Raw genomic sequence first — 22,390 nt, 5'->3', positions numbered from 1 at the left:
GAGAGTGTAAAGGTTTAGAAGCTTTAGGCCATAGATAAACTTAGGGAGAAGGCTGCACAGACATGAAAGGCTGCACTTGTGTGCTGAGGTCTTGGGCTCTTGTCCAAAACAGCTGCCAAGGACTTTATCAGGAGTGAGATGGTGCATTAATGGAGCCAGCAGCACTTCATGGGTTTGCAGAGAAATCACAGTGCAGCGTGTGGTAGCAGTGAGCTGGAAAATTCCACTTATCATTGAGCAATGGGGAGGACCCTTGGAAAAGGTCATGGGTGCAGTAGAGCCATCAGTGGTAGCAGTGGTGCTTGGACTATTTTGATTCAGATCTGTCTTGAGCATTGGGCATCTCTGTAGCCCCAGCCATCTTCTCCTTGATAAGGCTGAAAAAGGGAAAAATGGGATTTTAATGGCAGCAAAGTAACATGCTGGGGGTTGTTGCTGTTGTCCCTCTCAAAGTGCCCCTCAACCCCAGACTCTGGGCTCTTTTTTCATATATTATTATGTGTATTTTTGTAGTTATACTGAGGTAGGAAAGTTTCACAAGCCACAGTTCAGGTATTCAAAAGAAAAAAAAATGCACTAAATATCAAGTGATTTGACTGATATTTGGTATGAGACATGTGGGAGCAGAGCACTTCAGTCACATCTTTGTGGAGAACTTGGGGGTTGTTAAAAATATTTCTCTTGATCCTGTTTGTAATCTGAGTATCATCTTAATCCATGCAAGGAGCTGCTCTCCTGGGCCACATCTGTCTTCCTGTTCTACCTAAATAATCCAAGGAATTCAGGTTTTTTCCATCTCTGCTCACTGCAGGTCTCCAAGGCCATTAGAACATGCCTTGACTCATGCACTCAGTTAACTCTCTGAAATCCATCTTGGTTGGTGGTTCCATCCCTTTCCATCATGCTGGAGACAATCCTGAGCTCCACAAGCATCCCTGCCTGGTTTCCATCCCACCTGTTGTGTTTATCAGGCTGGTGTCCAGCACCTGCTTGTCTGTTTTTCACCAGTCTCTGCATTTTTTCCCTGTTTTTCATCCAATGAGACAAAACTCATTATCAAAGTAAATACATCTGTTAGCAAGCCCTGTTTTACATTCCTCCAGAAAAAAAAAAAAATTTCCATGATGTTTTCAATTCATTAGCTTCATTTAACCAGTACAGTTGGTATTTCTTAAGCAAGTGACTTTACTAATAGACATTATTTTAACAGATCTTTGTACTTTTAAGCCATTTGTGATCAAGAACATTTTACCCTAAGGGTTAGAAAACATTAATTCACACTTTTGAGAGAAATCTGATGTGAAATTGTGCAACAGAAGGGAAATAAAAGATGTGAGACAACTTCTTGGTCAACAACTGACCTGATTCTTGCCTTCCTTTAATTCTGGAGAGCTGTTGGGGGCTGGTTGTTTGTTGTGATGCATGTCACTATGAGCATGCCCTGTGTTTAACTGAATGTGTGTTCAGAATTGCAAGTGGAAAATGGGTGTCTGAAAACTCAGAGGAGCTGAAAGGGGCTGAGTTGTGCCTCCAGCAAGGCAGGGCAAGCAGCTCTTGGGGAGCAGATGTTGGGCCTGCAGCCCCAAACTCCCCCAGAACCTGGGCAGCAGGGACAGGGGGGATTCTTCCTCTGAGCTGCCTCAGCCCTGGGGTCCCCAGCATCAGAAGGATGTGGAGATGCTGGAGAGAGTCCAGAGGGGGGCATGGAGAAGCTCCAAGGGCTGGAGCCAGGCTGGCAGAGCTGGGGGTGCTCCCCTGGACAAGAGAAGGCTCCAGGGAAACCTCAGAGCCCCTGCAGGGCCTGAAGGGGCTCCAGGAGAGCTGGAGAGGGACTGGGGACAAGGCATGGAGGGACAGCACAAGGGGGAACAGCTTCTCACTGCTATAGAGCAGGGTTTGATGGGATATTGGGAAGGAATTCTTGGTTGTGAGGGTGGGGAAGCCCTGGCAGAGGTTGCCCAGGACAGCTGTGGGTGCCCCTGGATCCCTGGCAGTGCCCAAGGTGAGGTTGGACAGTGCTTGGAACAAGCTGGGATAGTGGAAGGTGGGGTGGAACTGGATGACCTTGAAGGTCCCTTCCAATCCAAACCTGTCTGGCATTCCATGATCATGTAATTGTTCAAATGGCCAGGTGCTCCATGCTGTTGTTACATGGCCATGGAAGGTCACCATGGAACTATTCTTTGACTGTGTCCAGAGCACCCAAATTACAATTAAATCTGTGAGATGCTTTTTATTCTGCACAAATAGGTGCAGCTGTAAGTGCATGTGAAATCAGCTCATGATTAGTTGGAAAAGCAGTGATGCAGTTTTGGTGAGATTTACAAACCAAAATATTCAGGCTCTTGACAATCTGAGATGTGTAGGATTAGGCAGGGGGTGACAAGCACTGAACCTTGTGTTTTGGTGACAGCAAAGCAGGAGAGGAAGGTCCAGGTGTTGTGGAAACATTTGCTGAGGGCTCCACAGCTTTGCTTTCATTGTCCTTTCATCCTCTCATGTTCATTGTCTCTGGGTCTGTGCTGGCTCAGCAGAGCCAGAGAGACTGCTTGGAGTGGGAGGAGAGCTGGATTTGTGTCCTTTGGGAGAAGGAGACAGGAGAGAACCTTTACCCAGGAGCGGTGGGCCAGACACATCTTTCTCTTCTGGTGCCACAAAACCATGAGATTTTATTTTTTCACATCACCAAGTGTCATTTTACCTGGCCCTTCTTCCCTGGGAATGAGTTTTTGCCGAGGAATACAAAACACTTGGAATGACCATCACAGGATGGTTTTTTGGGTTGATAAACTCTGCTGTGTTAGGGACTTTAAATCAGGGAGAGCATCTCATTTTCAGCACAAACACTTAATTTTCAGCCCCATAGCACTTAATTGGCAGAGACACAAGGTAGAGAAGCCTTGTGGAGTGAACTGTAATGAGTTGAAAAAGTATTTAATTACAGCAAAGAACTGAGTGATGTTTCATTCTCTATATCCTTGTAGTGGGACTGGCTGATGCCTTTTTCAGCCCATTAAAAGGGAGAAGAAATTGAGTTCCAGGCCCAAATGGCAGAACATTACCTAAGATATTAAAAAACCCCAAAAAACAACAAAGGAAAAGATCATAGTTGCAATTTGCAATTAATCACAAGCCTGAAAATATTCAAGGAGAGAAAGTGGGAAGGAGACAAAATAATTAACAGCATGAAGAAATGAAAATTCTCAGTCCTGAGGTGCGAGGACAGGGACACTTAATGGAACAGAAAGGAGCAGAACTGCTGGAAGCACCTACTTATCCCAAACCCATTAGCTGAGGAGACTCATTGTCACCACGGGTTATTAACGTGAGGAGCTCAGCAGGAGCCCTTTGAAGAGCTGCTGTGTTGATGAGTGGATTCAGAATTCACAGAAAAATATATTAATGGAATAAAATTGAAACCCCACAAAGCTTTTAAGAGCCAAGCAAGTGTCTCTGCTTCGGGACATGAGGGCAACCTGGGAGGGTGGAACTTCAAAAGAAACCTGTTTGTGGGATGAGGTTTCTCACTTTTCCCTGGGAAATGCACATCCTCATGTGCAAACGCTGCTGCAGTCACTCTCCTGCTCCGTGCCACCATGGAAATTCCTGTGTGCTAACTGTGTTCCTGCTATTTATTTGGCACTGATGTCTGGGAAAACAAGGAAGACATTGGGATTCCAAAATTCCTGAACAAAGTCCAAGATCAGGACTTCAGGAAGGGAAATGCTGACTTTCATGGATTGCTCTGCTTATATCCCCCTCCAGCTGCCCTTTCAAAGCAAATCCATTCTCAGCTCTTTAAAGGATTCTTTTAATTAAGTCTGATTACTCAAAAGATGCTTTATTGTCATAGAGTTCCTTTAGTTACTTAAATTTCTACTAAAATCATGTGAAAAGTTTTCAAGGAATGCAGACAAGCCATTCCTGGGTTAGTTAGCCATCTCTTTCCACAAGGGATGTAGTTTTGGTACATTTGCTTGGAATGTGGGGTTTTCATGTGTAATCCCAATCTGAATAAATTCAGGTTGATGTTTTTCCTCAGCCCAGGGCTGTTGGTCAGTGGGTGAAGGAGGAGGAGGTGTGGAAGTTCTGTGGCTGGGTAGGGTCTGTTGCACAAACTTTGCCTCTGCAGGGGTAACAGCTGAGGTGTGATGAGAAACAACTTCTCTTTGGGAAACCTTGCCCAAAAAATGGTAAAACTAACCCGGAATGATGATGATGGTGCACTGGCAGAACGAGTTTGTCTGCACTTCTGCTTGGGAAGGACCAATCTCAAGGCAGGATTTGGCTTTTAAAGGCATGAGGGTTGGTTTTGGTGGTTGATTGGACTCCTTGGTGAGGATCCCAGTACTTTGTGCCTGAAAGTGCTGAGCAAATTTCCCCAAATGTGTCCTCCTCACATCAGGTCACACAGCTTTTTCCTGTGACACAAAGTAATTTATTAATTGGTTTTTGTACTGGTTTTGCTGTGAAAACATGGGTGGAATGGGAGCTCAGTTTGTGCCGTTGGCAGAGCAGACTCTGGATGCACCAAGGTGGAGGAAAACACATTTAGTCATCAGTGGAACTTTGAAACTTGGCTGCCTGGTGGCTCTGTTCTCCTGTAGCTCTGTGTGAGCATCTGTCCCTAAGGGATGTTCCACATGTCTCCTTTCATCATCTTCTCCACAGGAGAAGCAAGAGCTGCAGCCTTGTTTTCTGGAAGGGTTTAATTTCATGAAGAGAGAGTGAGGTTTTTTCCTTTTTTTCCAATTTTGATTTGTTACAGATGACACTTTCTAACCACAGTGTCCAAATCCAAAGGCTCTGAGTGAAATCTTTTTAGGAAGATGATGCTCGTAACTGCCTGGCTCCGCCGTCGGCACTCAGAGAAAATCTCTAACAAGATTTGTGTTGGTTTCCTTTGCTCCTGGCTCTGCTTTGGGGACTGTTTCTGAAAAGCATAACCACAACGTGTTCCAGTCATCAGCTGCAAAGTGACAATATCAGAGACAAGACTTGAAATCAACTCTAGAAATAAACAGGCAGGCTCTGGCCTGGGATGGGAATGGGAATGGGAGTGGTTGGTCTCCCATCTGTCCTTTCCCAAACCTGCCTGCCACCAGTAGGGACACAATAGCTAGATCTTCAACACAGCCAAAAAAGATTTTCTTATTGTTTTTATTTGAGGTTTTCCACATCATTTTCTGTGTTTGCATATATCTAATGACAGGAAGGATGAGTAAGGAGAGGGCAGTTGCAGGATCACTCTGATGCTTTCTTTGCTACTCAGAAGTCACAGGAATTCACAGAAGCACACAAACCATTTCAGTGGGAGTGTATGTGGGATGGTGTGACGATCACAGAATCACAGGGTGGTGTGGGTTTAAAGGACCTTAAGGATCATCTGATTTCACCTCCTGCTATGGGCAGAGACAACTTCCACCACCTTACTCCAAGCCCTGTCCAGCCTGGCCTTCAACACTTCCCAGAATGGGGCTTGGAGCTTCTCTGTGCAACTGTGCCAGGGCCTCTCCAACCTCAAAGGGAAAAATTCCTTCCCAATATCCCATCCATCCCTGCCCTCTGGCAGTGGGAGCCATTCCCTGTGTGCTGTCCCTCCATCCCTTGTCCCCAGTCCCTCTCCAGCTCTCCTGGAGCCCCTTCAGGCCCTGCAGGGGCTCTGAGGTTTCCCTGGAGCCTTCTCCTGTCCAGGTGAGCACCCCCAGCTCTCCCAGCCCTCAGAACATCTCCATGGCCTCCTCTGGGCTCTCTGCAGCATCTCCACATCCTCCTGATGTTGGGCCCAGAGCTGGGGCTGCTCTGCAGGTGGGGTCTCACCTGAGCTGGGCAGAGGGGCAGAATCCTCCTTTCCTGCTGCCCAGGGCATGGGAGAATTTGGGGCTCCCAGAGCACACAGATAGCTCACATTGAGCTTTTCATGACCCAGAACTGATCTACCACTACATTCACCCACTTGAGTGAGTCTGAGTTACCCCTGTGTGTGTGGAGAATTGTGGTTTCCTGCTGTTCTGCTCCCTTCCCTGTTGTGACCCAACAGATTTGGTTTCCATCCCCATCCATGTTCTGTGTCTGGGATGAACCAGGCAGCCTTTGGGGTTCCCCCTTGGCTCACAGGGCATGGGCTGAGGCAAGCAGGATTAAGTTTTTTTAAAAACAGAGGCTTAACACCCAGAGGAAAGTGCTCTTGCAGGATATCAGACTCAAGCCTAATCCCTGACTTGGCATGCAGGAGTGTTATGTCATGCTTGGGCGGGAGAAGTATGATGTCATTTTCCACACTCATATTTTATCTGAACATCTTATTAAAACCCTGTCATTCTCCTGGGTCATTTCCCTAAGAGAACTCAGATCATCAATGCACCACTCTGGCTTCAGCCTGCAAGAAAGGTTTTTTAGTGATTTTTATGTATAATTAAGGAGGAGGAAAAATATCTTTAAAGGCATCATTGAAAGAAAAGGAGTGAAAAATTCTTTTTTTTTTATTTTCGATTACCACAAAAAAGAGGAAAAGCTGGCTTAAAAGTAGTTTGAGCATTCTGTAAAGGTTCATTTTTTTACTTTAATTCTATAAATGTACCTGCAAAGGAAGTACTCTGAAAAACAACAACAAAGCGCTGAAACCTTGTGCTATCTCTGGCTCCCGCCCTCTGGGCTGGCTGCCACATCCTGGCAGAAGCCTTCCACTATCACCCTGGAGCTGGGAGGCAGCAGGTTGTCCTGCCAATGGATTTTATCCAAGGGATGCAAGTGTCAATGATGTTTTCCAGAACTTAGGGGTGGATTTTCCAATGAGAAAAAATAGCCTGTAATGTCATTCCCGTGCAATGCTGCGTGGTGCCCCAACATAACTGAAACACAAAGGCACTTCAGGATTTTGTCACTGAATCAGGTGTAAAAGTTCTCACATTCAGGAGGGGGTTTAGGTATTAGTTTCAAGTTTTATGTTACACCTTTTTTCTAATTCTTCTCGTGCTCTCCCTCCTCTTGTACCAGTTTGTCAGTACTTTTCACCTTGGGCCAGTTGGTGTCTTCACAATCACCCTCCTTGGACAAAGGTCCTTCTCCAACCTGCCAGTCTGCATCAGTCAGAGGCATTTTAAGGGGATTCCCCAAACCATACTAACACCCTTCCTAAAAATCCTGATGGGACAAGTCAATTCAACAAGTTTATCCAGAGAGACAATGTTCCAATGTCATCATATCATCAGGTTGACAAGGAAATCCTTCAGAGCTACTTGCTTACTTGCAACTCTAGGAAATTATAGACCACTAGTAATTAATTTTTAAAAAAGAATAATTATTTCTAAAAAGTAATTAAAATTATTTTAATATCACAATGTTCTCATACTGGATTAGTGTGTTCATCCTGCTGGCCATGGATGGAGTGGGACACATGGCATGGGAGGGGATTCTTCCCCTCTACTCTGCAAACCCAGAAATGTTCCCCCAGTTTTGGTGATGAGCCACCGATGCTCCAGCAGGTTCTGTGTGTGGTGCTGCTCTCCTTCCTCACCACCCTCCTCACCCTCCTCCCTTTCTGCTCTTTCCCTGATTGAGCTCTCACAGCTACGTCTCTCCCTTTCCTTTGTTGCTACTCCATGTCAGCACAGGAGTGTCAAAGCCAGCAATCCTCCCTCAGCCACAAACCCAAGCTGCAGCCACTTCCCATGTGGGCTTTTTCAGTGTCAGAGATAAAAACTGGATTTTTGTAGTATTTTAGTACATGTGGTCTCTACTCCTCTGACATGAGCACTATGAGTTAAGTATCATCTGGCACTCCTAAGCTCTATTCAAATAAAAGTGTATTTTCAGTTTGCTTTTTTTAATCTCTTAATTAGCGATTGCTGTAGATCATCATCTCTGAGATGCCCACATGGGCTGTTTTCAATTGTCTGCACACCCAAGGCTCACTGAGAATGGAGGGTTGGCTTCTGTTCCTGGTCATTAGATCTCTTCAGGTGATCCAAATCAAGTGCATTAGGAGAGCTTGAATTCCTCCTGCTTGTGCTTTTCTAATCTTGGATAAATTCTATCCCTCTTCACAGTGGGATTATTAACACTTGTCAATATATATTTTTTTAAAAAAAAGCAAGCACAGTTTTTATTTTTTTAATAAAATTGATTTCTTTAATAATTTACTTGCATGCAGCATGATTTTGTTGAATACTTGGAAGCAAATAAGAAAACACATACACTCTTTTCCTGATTTTTTTTTCCCCTACTTGTAAATTAAATATGTCATTTAAACCCACAGAAGTGATGGAAGGAGGGAGATTTTAATCTGAAAAGCCTAGGTAAATGCCATGGGTAAAATTCACTAGATTGTAAAATGTAATTTTTTTCCTCTGAGCCATATTGGAGTGAGACATTTGTGTTACAGTAAGTACCAGTGTAATTACGAAGCCAGATTTCACCTTAGAGAATAAATGGGGAAAAAATGGGAATAGCTGATAAGGATTTCAAACCAGACATCAAGTGATAGTGAAAATCTAATCCTGTTTAAGATAATAGCTCACTAAATAATTTCTGTGGTAAGATATCAACAGGTTTCTGAGATTTAATGCCAAATCCTATGAGCAGAAACAACAATTGATTAATCAGAGAATGTGCTGAAAACTTATTCCACCTATTAACATAAAAGCAAACAAATGAAGCTCCCACAGAGCCACTAAAACCACATTTCCAGATATGATTTTTTGAGGGATTTCCTGAAGAGGAAGAATTCTACTGCTCTATTTTTTTCCCAAACATTTCATTGGAAGCACCTTTCATCCTTGTATAGAAATTATAGGAAGCCCATCAAAGGCCCTAAGGGAAAAGGGGATATTTCCTCTCTTCCTGTGTTCAGATCTGATTTCCTGAAGAGAAGAGGAATCTCTGTTTCTTCTCTCCAGCAAAAGAAAATGTATTTTGTGGTGCCCAACTTTACTTAAGTAATTAAACACCTGTTCTTTATGTCTTACACCAAATCCTGCAAACTTCACACCTGGAAAGAAACATTTCTTGTCACCTTGGAATTACTGTAATTGTTCAGTATTTGTTGATGAGAGGCAGAAAGGGGAATGTGCTGCTTGTTTTCCTCGTGGAGGGCAGGAAACAGCTGCACATGGTCCGGAAGAGTTGGGGGGTCACAGGAGAGAATTAATCCATAGGTTGCTCCTGTGGCTCTACCAACATCATTCCTATTTTAACAAATTAAATTTTGGAGCTATTTGAACTTTTGGGGAAAATTACAAGGAGTGTTGCTTGTAAAGCCATATTTTTGGGGATGGGTTCTGCACTGGTGGGTAATGCTGGTGCTGGCAATGTGTTTATCCAGTGTGAACAGATAATGCCAGCATTGTCCATAATGGGATGCACACACACAGCCTCCTGGGAAAATGCTGGAAAACTGGAGGTAAAAAGGACCATGTCCAACTGTGGAGCAAATCTTGTGATCTGTACAGCAAAGCACTAAGTTGCCTTTGAGGCTAACACGTCAGGCTGCTTTCTAATAAGTCTTTTCTTCTAGATTAAAGGAATTTTCCAGAGCAGTGCTTGAAAAATGGCATTTAAATACCAACTTCTCAAGATCTCATAGCTTGTAGAAAGTCTGGAGAGGGTGCACTGACCTTGCCCCATGTCTGTGGTGTCCCCAGTGAAAAATTGGGATTTAACAATGTTATGTTGATCAGGATTGTTGAAGGTGCAATGATGTTGTGTTGACCAGCTGAGTCTGTCAGCACATCTTTATGGATGCTGCCTAGCTTTGCATAATGCTGAGAGATGGGATAAGTGTTGTCACAGTTGATAAACTCCACGGGTGTTTAATCCTCATTAGGGCTCTAAGTGGTTTTGGTGCTCGCACTCACTTTCCAGTTGTATTTAAATCCACTTCTCATTAACTGAGGCTGTGCTCAGGGACTGGGGTCTGAGCACTGTGACTTTCCTGAGGTGCATTTTTCATAGCAGTGCCCCAAAACAGATGGTGCTGTGCAATGTGTGTGTGTAAAAGGGCATCTTTTCTATGAAAAATGGGTTTGGGATTTTTTATCTTGCCTTTATTGAGAGCAGCATGTGGTGCTGGCTGCGCTCTGGGAGTTTCAGGGATGGAGAGAGGCTCAGAAACCCTCCTAGGCAAAGTCAGATATCTTCATGGCTGTGCAAATATAATATTAAGTTGTGTTTTATGATCATAAGAGCTGCCCAAACCCAATTATCCTTCCACCACCTTTCTCCTCTGTCCTGGATCAGTCTGTGCTGTCCTCCACATCAGTTATGAGGGAAGATGGGCAAAACTCTCAATGAGCTGAGATGCTTGAAATCTTTAGAGACTGTCTGATAAATACCACTTTGGAATGATTCTTGCTCAGAATGGCTTAGTGCACCAATACCCTGCTCTTCCTAAGTGATGCAAAAGTGATGAGCTTTGCTTTGTTTTGGCCTTCTAATTTTTTCTGATTTTGTGTCAAGCAATGCCCTGAACAGAAACAGTTCTTCATTTTAGTCTGGCTCTTTTGAAACACAATGTTAGAGGAAGTATTTATTAATTACAAAAGCCCTTCATCCATGGATTTGTTTGGGTCAAAAATGCTTAAAGCTGAACACCAGAGGTCACTTTCTGTTGCAGATACTCTCCATGGTTGGGTTGGTTTGATGGAGTCGTTGAGAAGAGGGTCTGTCTCTTGTATTTCAGTCCCACTCTGGATCTGGGGCCCACACTCCAGAAAATGTTCCTCTTGGCTGTGGAAGGGGGTGGCTAAACCACAGAGCTTCCAGCAGCATCCTGATGGCTTTGTCCTCAGAGAAGACCCTGAGTTGAAAAGGGCCCACAAGGACCATCAGATCCAACTCAGTGGGATCTCTTTGCTTTCTGCTCCCTGGCACATCCAGGGATGTTGCTGCAATTTTTGCTCCAGTTTTTGCTATTTGCCTTTCAAAGTCCTTCAGCACTTGTTTCCACCCACCCTCTGTTCTCTGGGCTTTGTTTATTCCCCTTAGTCTGAAAAATGTAAAATATTTGAGGTTTTGTTGTTCAGATTGAGCTGTTGCTGCTCTTGCTCGTGTGTTAGGTCAGTCAGCAGTAAAAACACTGAATCTAATAAGGATCATGGGGGGAACTTCCAGCAAAATCATGTGAAAATGTCTGTAAAAGGTGAGCTGAGCATCTCGGAATACCCTGCTCTGTCACTGACCCGTGTCCCCAAGCGCTGTAATCCACACAGCTTTTCAATCCCTGCAGGGATGGAGTCTTCACCATTTCCCTGAGCATCCTGTGCCAGTGCCTGACCGACCTTTCCACCAACCTGAGCCTCCCCTGACACAGACTGAGGCCATTCCTTCTTGTCCTGCCCCTCATTCCCTGGGATCAGAGCCACAAGGTCCCTCCTGAGCCTCCTTTTCTCCAGGCTGAGCCCCCCCAGCTGCTCCTGGTGCTCCAGACCCTTCCCCAGCTCTGTTTCCATCTCTGCCTCCAGCCCACAATGTCTTTTTTGTAGTTTCCAATGTATAAGTTTGGTGGGGATTTTTAACCCACCGGCTTTGCCTGGATTTTCTGGGTGCCACCAAATATTTTGAATAATTCCAGCTTGAAATTTCAGCCCTCAGCTGAGTGCAGAAGGGCAGGAGTGAGGGATCCTGCCTGGAGCAGGGGGTGCTGTGGGATGGCAGCAGATTTGCTTAAATATATTTAGTGACTTTGTAATCTCAGTTCTTAAGAATCTCCTGTGTGTGTACAAATGTGTTTTACAGAGACTTTTAATTTGAGCAAATTTGGGTTCCTGAGATTACATCTTTTCAAGCCTCTAAAACACAGGCTGCTGCTGCTGGAACTGTAAGTCCTTGTTCCAAAGCACTTCAAAAGCAGATTTTAATTCTTAAGCCTGCCATCCCCTTGTTCCTTTTAACAGAAGATGTTTCCAGAAGTTTATCTGTTTTTAAGGTGGCCTGAATCCGATGCTGATCATGACAACTTTCAGTACAGTTAATTTGGCAATGAAATCTCTCAAAGAACTCAAATGTTTTATCAGGATCTTAACAAAAGTTGGGCAGCCCAACAAGTGGAGTTTCTGGCATATAATAAATAATATATAGATCCTTTCTAGCTTGATAAGCAGGAAAGTATTGATTAAAACCTTGTCTGTGGCTTATTTCCTGATCTTCTGAGTCAGAGCACGTTTGATCTGTCTCAGTTTGGAATCAGCAATATTTTTGTGTGGGTGCAACATATCCTGCTCCCTTTGATCCCCAGAGATTTATTTTGGCATTGCAGCAGCTATTTTTATTTTGCTTTGTGAGGGAAATAAAAATGGTTTGATGAGCATCACCATGTTCCAGATCTGCCTAAATGTCCCAAAAGGAGACTTGTGGAAGAGACCAGAAGCTGCAGGTGTTGACCTGAAGACAAACTCTATGTGATGTATGGGATAGAATTCAGAGACTAGAATTAATTTAAGATATGTAGGGTAATACAGAAATAAATGATTTCTCATTAAATAAAGCGTAAAATCTTATTTTAAATGCTCTGCTGCAGCTCCTGAGTTTGAAAAGAAATAATATTCCCTGATGGTCTCCAGATTGGGTAGTTTTGGAATCTGTTTAGGATAGTGAGGGGCTATATTTAGAATGTGACATCAGTGAAGATCTATTGATAAAGTAAATATTTTACTGAAATGAAATAAAAAATTCAAATAAAGAAAGCCCCCCCTAAACCCTGAGTCATTTAAAATAGGTTCATTTCAGTGCAGGTATTTTTTAAATGGATGAAGGCAATGTGCTCCATCCACTCTGTATTCTCAATGTGTTGCTTTGCCAGGAGTTTCCTACCAGCTCTTAGGATTAGACCATTGCTTCTAAAAGTGGCTGTTGAACACTTTGGTGTTGGATTTGTGGGAACACTTTGGTGTATTTGTATTTGTGCAGGAAGGAAATGATGACTCTGACTCCATGTTCTTAGAAGGCTCATTTATTTATTATTTTATGATACTAGAATATATTCAAGAATACTAAACTAAATTATACTAAAGAATACAGAAAGGATACAGACAGAAGGTTAAAAGATAATGAGGAAAATTTGTGACTGCTTGCAGAGTCCCAACACAGCCTGACCATGATTGGTGATTAAATCAAAAACAATTCACACAAAACCAATCAAACATTCACCTGTTGGTGAAGTCCTGCACATCCCTGTAGCCTCTAATAAAAGGTAATGGAAAGTATTGTGACATAAACCCATATATGATGCTGTAGGAGAAACAACCGTGTTCTTTTTGGCTTTAAATAGAGATGGAGTTTGTTTTTAATTGCATGTTAGAGCAATTAATTGGGCTGGTTTATGCCAGGACAAAGCATTAGGGCAGTGAGAGGCATTCCTGGATCTTGGCCTTAGGTCTTTCCCCAGAGACTGATTTTTCTGTGGCACTGATTGTCTTCCAGCTCAATGAAAAAAGTGTAGATGGAGCCTTGAATTTTCTATTAATTGCTGTGATATTCTTTCACATTTGAGTAAATTAAAATAAAAAATAGATAGCAACTTCCCCCACCCAAACAACCCATGTTGTTTTTAATAAAAACAGCCAAAAACCCACCCCAAACCTTTTTCATCAGTAAAGAAAAGAAAAAGCAGTTAGTGAGAACTGGAGCTCTTTGTGTTTGAAATGCAGGCTGCTTTCCAGCCCTTGTTGGAGAACTCCAGCATTTCAAGAGCTCACTCTTTAAAATTGCTGTATTGGTCTGAGCTGCACCAAAATCCTCTCAGTCCTGTTGCTCACCTATTTACATCACATGCTTGTTTTCAGTTGTTTTTTGGGTGAGGAATTCCTAGCTGAATATGTCCATGTTTTGTAGTTACCTTGTGATGTCACTTTTTATTGCCACCACTTTATGGTTAGCAGCGTAGAGAGGCTGTGAGCATCCTCAGCCACAGAACCATGGAATTGTTGAGGTGGGAAAAGCCCTCTGAGCTCCTCCAGCCCAACCATCCCCCAGCAGGGCTAAGGCCACCGCTAACCCATAGCCCCCACATCCACACATCTATTAAATCCCTCCAGGAATGGGGACTCCACCCCTGCCATGGGCAGCTGTTCCAATGCCTGACAGCCCTTTCCATGAATAAATTTTTCCTCATATCCAACCCAAATCTCTCCTGGCGTGGACTGTGTTAATCCCTTCTCCTATTCCAGCTGAACAGAGAGGAAGCGAGACCATGTGCTTAATAGCAAAACATTGGCAGAACGGCTCGTGGTCACACTAAATGCTGCTGTCTCTGAAAATCAAGGGGAAAAGAGGTGGGAGTGAGCTGATTGAAGATAAATGATGCTACATGAGCTTTAATCCTTCCCTTGGGGTCAGTGACATGAGGCCACTCAGATGATGTTCCTCGAAGGGAGCGTTGGTGAGAAGGATTTCAAGGCAATGTGTGACAAGCCACTGATTTGTTACAGTTCAGGGTTTAATTGAAATAATTACATGGGAATCTTCTGGTTCCTTTTTTATTCTTCTGCAGTGGCTAAAACGAACCAGAGTGTAGCAGTCATGGCTGGTGCCATAAATTTTTGGGTGGTTAATATGTACCAAAGCTCTACTCGTGGTGATAATTGAAACCAAGGAAGAATCTCAAGCAGCAAGAACAAAGATAACCTTTAAATAGAAATTCCTGCTTTCTGGGTCTCTATGTAGGTGCCTGTCCAAAAGCCCAGGGATCTTCCTTTGATCTCAGCTTTCATCCCATCAAGCAGAATCTCTTTGATCCTGGCCATGGTGGGGATGACCCTTTCCCAGCTCTGTTATTCCTCTCGCTGGGAGAGCTGCTGGAGGAGTGCTGAACCTGCCTGCCATGATTTGTAGCTCCCACTGGTGGTACCTGGAAAACTTCAAGTTTTCAGGAACCCTCAGATTTACCAGAGGGGTTTTTAACCTCCCTTTTTGTAGCCCTTGTGCTGGTGCCAGGCACTGCCTGTCCTGGCCTGTGCTTTCACATCTCTTGCTGTCACTCCTGTGCAAAATCCACCCTTCTCTTTCCTTCTCCCCCAGGAAACTTTTCAAGGATCTTGGTGAATTTATTATATTTATATTTAATGTGTGTATTTATTTTTTTCCTTTTGCCAGTGATGGGATTTGTGGTGTGATCTTGTGTATCATCCACTCGAATGCATGAAAGAAACCAAGCCAAGGTCAGGGGCACATCCACAGCCCTGGGATTACACCCAATTCCCAGTGCTGTTAGGACCATTGACATACATGGCATAAATTAAAATAGCAGACAAAATTTTGGCAAGGGAGAAATATGAACATTGGATGTGGGAGCTTGAGAAGCAAAAGCCATTTTAGTGCAGAGCAGGAATCATTCCCAATCACCTTTTTTCTTTTCTGTTCCAGGCCGTGACCGTGCGGAATTCCATGGCCAAGTCGTTGTACAGCGCCCTGTTTGATTGGATCGTGTTCAGGATCAACCATGCCCTCCTCAACTCCAAGGACATGGAGGAAAGCACCAAGGTAACACCTCAGCAGCTCCTGTGGATCCTCTCTTGGGTTTTAAAATAGATAACTGAGTGATAAAACATTACCCAGGCGTGTTGCTTAACATGAAGTTAATTTTTCCTCGGATCATAGCTGAGTGCATCATTATTCTAAGTGGTGCTTGCTGAGCTGAGAAGGATGAAGCACCTCAAGTACTGTCAGCTCAAAGCAACCAGGGAGGAGATTTTGTTGTAGCCACAAAAGCCAGTTCCCCCACCCACTCCAGGAGCAATGGCAAATATTTTCCTCCTTATGTGTAAAACTAAAGGGCCATGTATAATTCAGAGGGGAAAAAGGGAATTCTTGCTGCTGCATTTTGGTGAAGTTGCTCCCTGATGAGATTATGAAGGAGGTGGGTGTCTGTAGGTACTGAGGTAGTACAGTAGAAAAATGAATTTAAAGAAAATAAGCCATGGAGCTGGTGGGATGCTGTACCACCTTCCCAAAGAATTAATGGAAAGAGTGACAGGAAGTTTCCTGCAATAGCAGGGCCTGCATGCTGTGACCCAGCACATCCTCCATAACCCTCTCGTGTACTCATCCACATCCTCGTGGCTGGGGAGTACTGACCCCAAAATCTGTGTCCCTGCACACAGGCACTGCCAGCTCTCCAGCTCCCCTTGCCTTGGGAATCTGGGACATGGTCTGGTCCAGCAGCATGTGGGGCTTTTTGGGGGGTTGTGCATACAAACTGAAGTCTCAGCTGCCAAAAGGAGGATTTTTGCTGAGCACTGACATTTGGATTGTGCCATAGGACTGAAGTTGCAGAGATTCTCAGTGTAATCACTCCTTTATTTAATTCCAAAAAAGGGTTGTGGAGCGTAATTGTGGGCTGGAAATAAAAACATGCCTATGAAATCTGGTTATGTGTTTTCCTGACAAAGAAGGGTTGTTACAGTGATAACATCCAGCGAGCCTTCTGACTGCACATGCTGCCTCTCCCTCTGTTTAATATTTTACCAGAAATGTTGTGTTCTTTCCTGATTTTTTTCCAAGTAATCAAAAGTTTTGTCTGGGCTGTCAGGAAAAAACAAACCACACTGTTTACATATTTGGTGAAGCAGAAAAGTGGATTTGTTTTGACAAGGAAATGCATCTCAAATGCTAATTATTTTTTATTTATGACCCAATGATTCTTTAAAATTATTATCTGTTCTGTAATATTTAAATACAAATCAGTCTAGGACACTCCTGTGTGCTTAGTCAGCATGGCTGTGAAAGTGAGGCACCACAGTAGCTGTTTATGGGCAATTAAACTTTTGATCCCAACCTCAAATCTCAGCAGGTAAGAGCCAGAACAGCCCAAATTCCTGCTTTTCTCCAACATTGCTGCTGCACATTAACCCTCTGCTTTCTCCAGCCAAGACTCCCATGGAGTGTGACCATCTTCCCCCTTGCCCACCTCTGTGTGTCATCTCATGAATTCACAATTCACAGGTTTCTGACCCTTTTTTTCACCCCAAAATCCTAATGGTAATATCCAGGTCAGGCAGCAGGAGCTGGGAGTGGTGCTGCCCCTGTGCCAGAGCAGATGCACCCACGCTGGCCAATGCCCAGGACCTGGAGCTGCAGAGTGTGCTCATACCCAGCTCCAGGGAGGCAATCCTGGGCACAGCTTGGGCCAGAGTTCCTGAAGCAGAAAGGCAGCGCACAAAATACCAGGAAATATCTGCTGCTCCAGGCACAAGTGTAGTTCAGTTTATCTTCAGAGTCCTCTATGAATTGGATTGAGTCCCACAAATCCCCTAGAAATCATGAAAACGCACAAATCCTCCCCATTTTAGGGGTGGAGACAGTGAAGAAGAGATTTATGTGCATTTCAGAGCAGCTCTGTTAAACATTGACAGCCAATTTTCCCTTGAGTGGTTCTACCAACGTCACCTCCTCAGCCCTATTTTTAGCCCCCAACATGGGTAGTTCCAGCACAGAGAAAGGAGAAATGTCTCCCTGGACTGGGCAGGGCTGGGAATAGCTGCTCCTGTGCCCTCGAGGAATAACATTGCTGCCAACAAGGGTCTGAGGGCATCTGGGCTCTGCAGCTGCCACTGAGGCACCAGCTGAGAGTCACCACCATGGAGAACAGGAGCCAACAACTGATCTGGCTTTTCCTCCCGCTTCCCAATCCTCCTGAATTCCTTCTCAGCTCATTCTTGGAGAAGCCCCAGATGAGGATGCAGGTTGTCCTTAGCTTCCCATGTGTGGGGGCCTGAATATATGTTGTATTGTAAGACCTGTGTGGGTCTGAGTTGCTCCAAACGAGCTGCAGCTGCAGGGTCCTTAGTTGGGCAGCAGCTGTAGCTCGTGAAGGTAACTGAGATAAATAGGGGTGGGTTGAGAGCCCAAGAGGCGCCCCTGAGAAGAAAGGAAGGAGTGTGTGGCAGAGAATGGAGAAGAGTCCCAGCAGAGAGGCGAGAACAATGCTGCAGCGAAGATTACAACACCCATGTGTTGTTTTGAGGTTGGGCAACACCGGTTGGGTGACTGGGAGGTGGGCTGGGAGCATTGGCATCTCCAAACCCTGGGAGTACCCTCCTTGTTGCAAGGCAAGACCTTGGCACATGGGTGGCATCTCCTTGCTGCCAGCCAAAAAAGTCTCTGAAACACATCAAATCTCTGATTTATGAGAGCAAAATACAGCCTTGCTCCTCAGAAACCCCTGGGTGTGCAGTGGGTGAATAATATGTGACTCACCCTGCAGTAAAAGTCTCAGATTAATCCCAGCCCATGCTTGACACTGATACTCCTCTGACTTTTAAGATGCATTTTGAAAGAATCCTGCAGGTTTGGAAGGTTCAGAAAGTGTCAGATGATGGATTTGGGGCACAGAGCTTTCTTTTATAATAATCACATTATGCAGAGGTAAAACAAGACTCAAAACCATCTCAATTTAGAGTGTGTGTGGGAGAAGTTGAGGAGAAAAATTAATACAGAAGTTTCTCTCTTCATCAGTGTAGATTTGATTTTAGTGGGACAATGGGAACAGAGATCATTTTCAGATCCCAATATGTGTTTATTTGATATCAGCAGTAAGGAGAAGATCAAAAGATGAAGCTGGGCAAAGAAAAATAAACACTCGGCCGTTGTTCTTCCATATTGTCCAGCAAATATTTGGAAGATGTAAATCAGACCTTTGATATCCAAATTTAGTTAAATGTGCAGTGAAATATTTTGGGAAAACACAGTGGGATTTGGCTTATCTTGCTTGGTGACAGGATTTCTAGCATATTATTTCTGACCCGAGTTGTGAATGTGTTATTTGATACCTCCTGGTTTATGGTAATGGCAGAGCTGCCATGGGCTGGATTTGCTCTGACTCCCTTTTCCTTCATCTTCTCTCAACCCCTTTCAGTTCCTTTTACGGACTCATGATTGCCTACAAACTGTCTGAAATTTGACCTTTATTAATGAGGCCAGAGACTTTGTCTTCTCTTGAGAACGAGATTACTGAACCTCCCAGAGCCTCTTATTGAATTCCCCTTCCATAAATCAGGTTAGGAATTGCTAGAAGTCCATCTCACCTCTTAAAAATATGATAGAGTGGAGATCATGGTGGATCAAAAGGCATTTCTGAGGGTGTTTTTAATCTTTCCCCATTTGGTTCTTGTGAAGTGTCTTAATTTCTTCCCAAATCACCCTGCTGCCATGCTTGGATGATGTGCTGTATTCGTGGGGATGATGGTGAACTCATGGCTGTGAAGAAAATTAAAATTAATGGCCATGAAGAAAAATTCATGGTTGAACACATGAATTCATGGCCATGAAGAAAATTCATTTAAATTCAACCAACCAGTTAATTCTTGGCTTTTTCTGACCTGAAGCAGAGGAAGAATTGCTGGACATGCAGGGTATTTATTGTGCATCAGTTCATTAATTTTAGGTCCCAACTTCCAAGTTTGTAGCAAATCACTGTGTTTCACTTTACATATAGGTCATCTTGTATATTGGGGTGATGTAGGTTGGAGTGGTCCTGTTGGATGAAGTGGTGATGGATTTTGGGGTTTTGGGGAGGGATTTTTTGCACTATTGGCTTTGGAATATTACAAATGAAAAGAAATTACTAAAATGACAAGAGGTAAAAAAATTAAAAATAGCAATAAACAAGATTTTTCCCCTGAATTTGAAGCAAACCTATTTGTGATTGCCAAAATGTACCTCCATGGTGGAATTACATCACCAGTGTGTATTTGGGGCCACATAAATCAGCTCCAATGATCCCTATTTATTGGCACTTTGGGAACTGGAGAGCACGGAGCTTCAAGGTCATCATTTGCCAAAAGCCCTTAAAACTCCTGCTCTGTGTTTAAATGTCATGGCTGAGACATTTCAAGAAAAGCATGAGGTCATTTTTCCTCATCTCAAGCGGCAAGTGCTCACTGACCCAGGGTTCACCCAAATTTTAAAAATCCTCACAGACGTGCACTTTTAATCACAGGAATTTTGAAATGCTAATTAATGCAGTCACACTTTTTAATTTTATATGTTAGTTTTGATAAAGAAACAGCATTAACACACAAGCTAGACTTGGCAAGTCAAGCTCTAAGTTATCTTTGTGTGATTTCCGCATGGCACCTATTCAAACGACAGATTTGGAGCTGAAGACTTAAAAGATTTGTAAATTTTAAACTCCCTTGATTATTTTTTTTAAATATTGGGCTGCAAAATTCATTCTAAACCAATTACACACTTTTTACAGACAGTTTAGCAAAATTAATTTCTGTATATGTAAATGGAAATGGTGGTTTTTCACCTTGCTACAAGAATTGACTTTGTGTTAGTACATTTATGCTGCTTTATCATAAATAAATAGATAATATTTATTTATGATAAATATTATAAATATTTATATATATTATATTTATATATAAATATATATATTTATAAAAAATCATAAATAAATGGACAGAGAGCAGAAAAACAGCCATAAATTCTAAATTTCTCAGGTTTTAAAGTTTTCCCAAGTAGCATCCATTGGCCCCGTTCTTTTGGGAGCAGAGGACAAATGACTGTTTCACTGCAGAGCTCTGCCTGCATTTCTCTGGCATGAAACTCTGCAAAAAACCACACAGTTTATAATCTGTATTCTGGAGGAGTTTGGTAGTTACAAACACAGGGATGTGAGAAAAATGCTGGTTTACTCTGTATAACAACCATGGCAGAATTAACCATCCTCCTCCTGGATGCGTGGTTTGATACCTGCAGTGGTTCTGTGAAATGCAGATTATTTTTATAATAATATTTTTATCGTGTTAATTCTGTGTGTGTTTAATTTTAGGTGTCAGCAAAAAAATTATAAAACACAGCTTTAAAATTTAATATTTCTTTTATAACTGACAGGGCTATTTTTTGCTGTATATGACTCTTCTGTTTTGCTTTATAAGTGTATTTCCACGCCCACATTGAAATATATTTGGTAGCAGTTTCAATGCAGTAAATGAACCAGGATTTGAAAAAAAGGGAGAGGATTTTTGTGCTCAGTTGTTTCATATTAAATTAAATTTGTGAGAGCTTTAAGACTTTGTTCAGATTGAAGTCTTCGCTCATGGCAGGGGCTGAACTATTTCCACAGGGCATCAACACGATGCTTTTGAAAGTGGTGTCAGTAAATTCATTAATAGTCTGGAAGTGTGAGCATTTTATCTTCCAAGTCTTGTTTGTATATGGTGGAATAGAGTCTTTTATGTAGGGGAATTTTTTGGAACTTTTGGGTATTGTATGGATGAGGTTGAACAGCATGGGGTGGTTGGGGTCGGGATTTGCAAGGGAGATGAGGAAAGTCACTTTGTCCTGTTTCCATCATCAATTTTTCCATGGATAATATAGATAAGATATGATCCAATAATCATACAGAGAGTTTAAGAAGAGTTCCTCCTGAGATGTGTTTAAAAATGATGAGGCAGATTTCTGCCTGGTGAGCAGGAGTGTTGCCACATCCATCGGGACAAGCAGGAGAAGATGCTGGACCTCAGGAAGCAGAGGGTGAGGGTGAATCCTCTGCCAGGCTGTCCTTGGTCCAGTGGTTCCCAATTCCCATCTTCTGGTCAAAGAGCTGTTTCTCATGGGTGTTTTGTCGAGTGATGCAAACTTCTGGGAAAGTGGCCAAGGGCCTTCATCCCTGTCATGGCATCAGGGAGGTAGAGACTGACTGGCCCTGGAACAGGGAGAAGAGCCTGGACAAAAGATGAAGTAGTCAATGAACTCTTGGAAAATGGTTTGAAGACTTATCTTTGTGCTGAAATGCTTTGTTTGTTGTGTTTGTGCTTGTCGCAGTGGCCAGGGTCCAGGTCAGACAAAGCTCCAGCTCAGGGCCCCGTTGCTGCTCTGCCCACGGCAGCCGTGCCTGCTGCAGCCGTAGGTGGTTCCCTGCTCAGCAGTCAGGCACAGAGGGAATATTTTCCTCCCACATTGTGTGACGTGTTGAAAATGGACAAAAGGCAGTGTGGAGAGGCCTGTGGACAGTCTGGTTTGTGTTCCTGGCAGTGGAATTGGTGTTAGAAAATCCAAAGTGCAGGTAACACCATAGAACTAAAACCAGGGCATGTGGCAGCTCTCAGGATTTTTGAGGTGGAAGGGAGGGGATATTTCTCCTCCCTACTTAAGGCTTGGCTCGTTTGATCAGTACTAATGTTTTTACCTCTCTTGTTAATTATTTAATTAATGGTAATGGGTGAAAGGAGTATTTATTTGTATGAGATGGCTTTGGTTGGTGCATGGTGCCCTAACAAGCTGCTGGTGGAGCTCTCCCCAAATGTGTCCTTCAGGCTCTTCACTCCTTTTCTGATGACAGCAGCCTGTCTGGGTGGGCACAGTATGAGTTTTATTTATGACACTAATTATGAGTTAGGTGTTTAGCACAGCAGTCATGTACAGGCATGGAAGCTGCAACAGAAACTGT

The 22,390-nt window shown here is 43.3% G+C and overlaps 1 protein-coding gene across 8 annotated transcripts in view; it reads left to right on the top strand.

Annotated features, from left to right (window-relative positions):
* Nucleotides 1-22,390, top strand: part of MYO9A (myosin IXA) — a 181,011-nt gene that overhangs the window by 95,436 nt on the left and 63,185 nt on the right. For all 8 annotated transcript variants that reach the window (XM_064721969.1, XM_064721971.1, XM_064721966.1 and 5 more), the window contains one exon: nt 15,358-15,474. In XM_064721969.1, the coding sequence (XP_064578039.1) occupies nt 15,358-15,474 (117 nt within the window). The remainder of the gene's footprint in view (nt 1-15,357; nt 15,475-22,390) is intronic.

Source organism: Zonotrichia leucophrys, chromosome 10, assembly GCF_028769735.1.
Source record: "Zonotrichia leucophrys gambelii isolate GWCS_2022_RI chromosome 10, RI_Zleu_2.0, whole genome shotgun sequence".
NCBI lineage: Eukaryota > Metazoa > Chordata > Aves > Passeriformes > Passerellidae > Zonotrichia > Zonotrichia leucophrys.
This window is presented reverse-complemented; position numbering and strand designations above follow the sequence as displayed.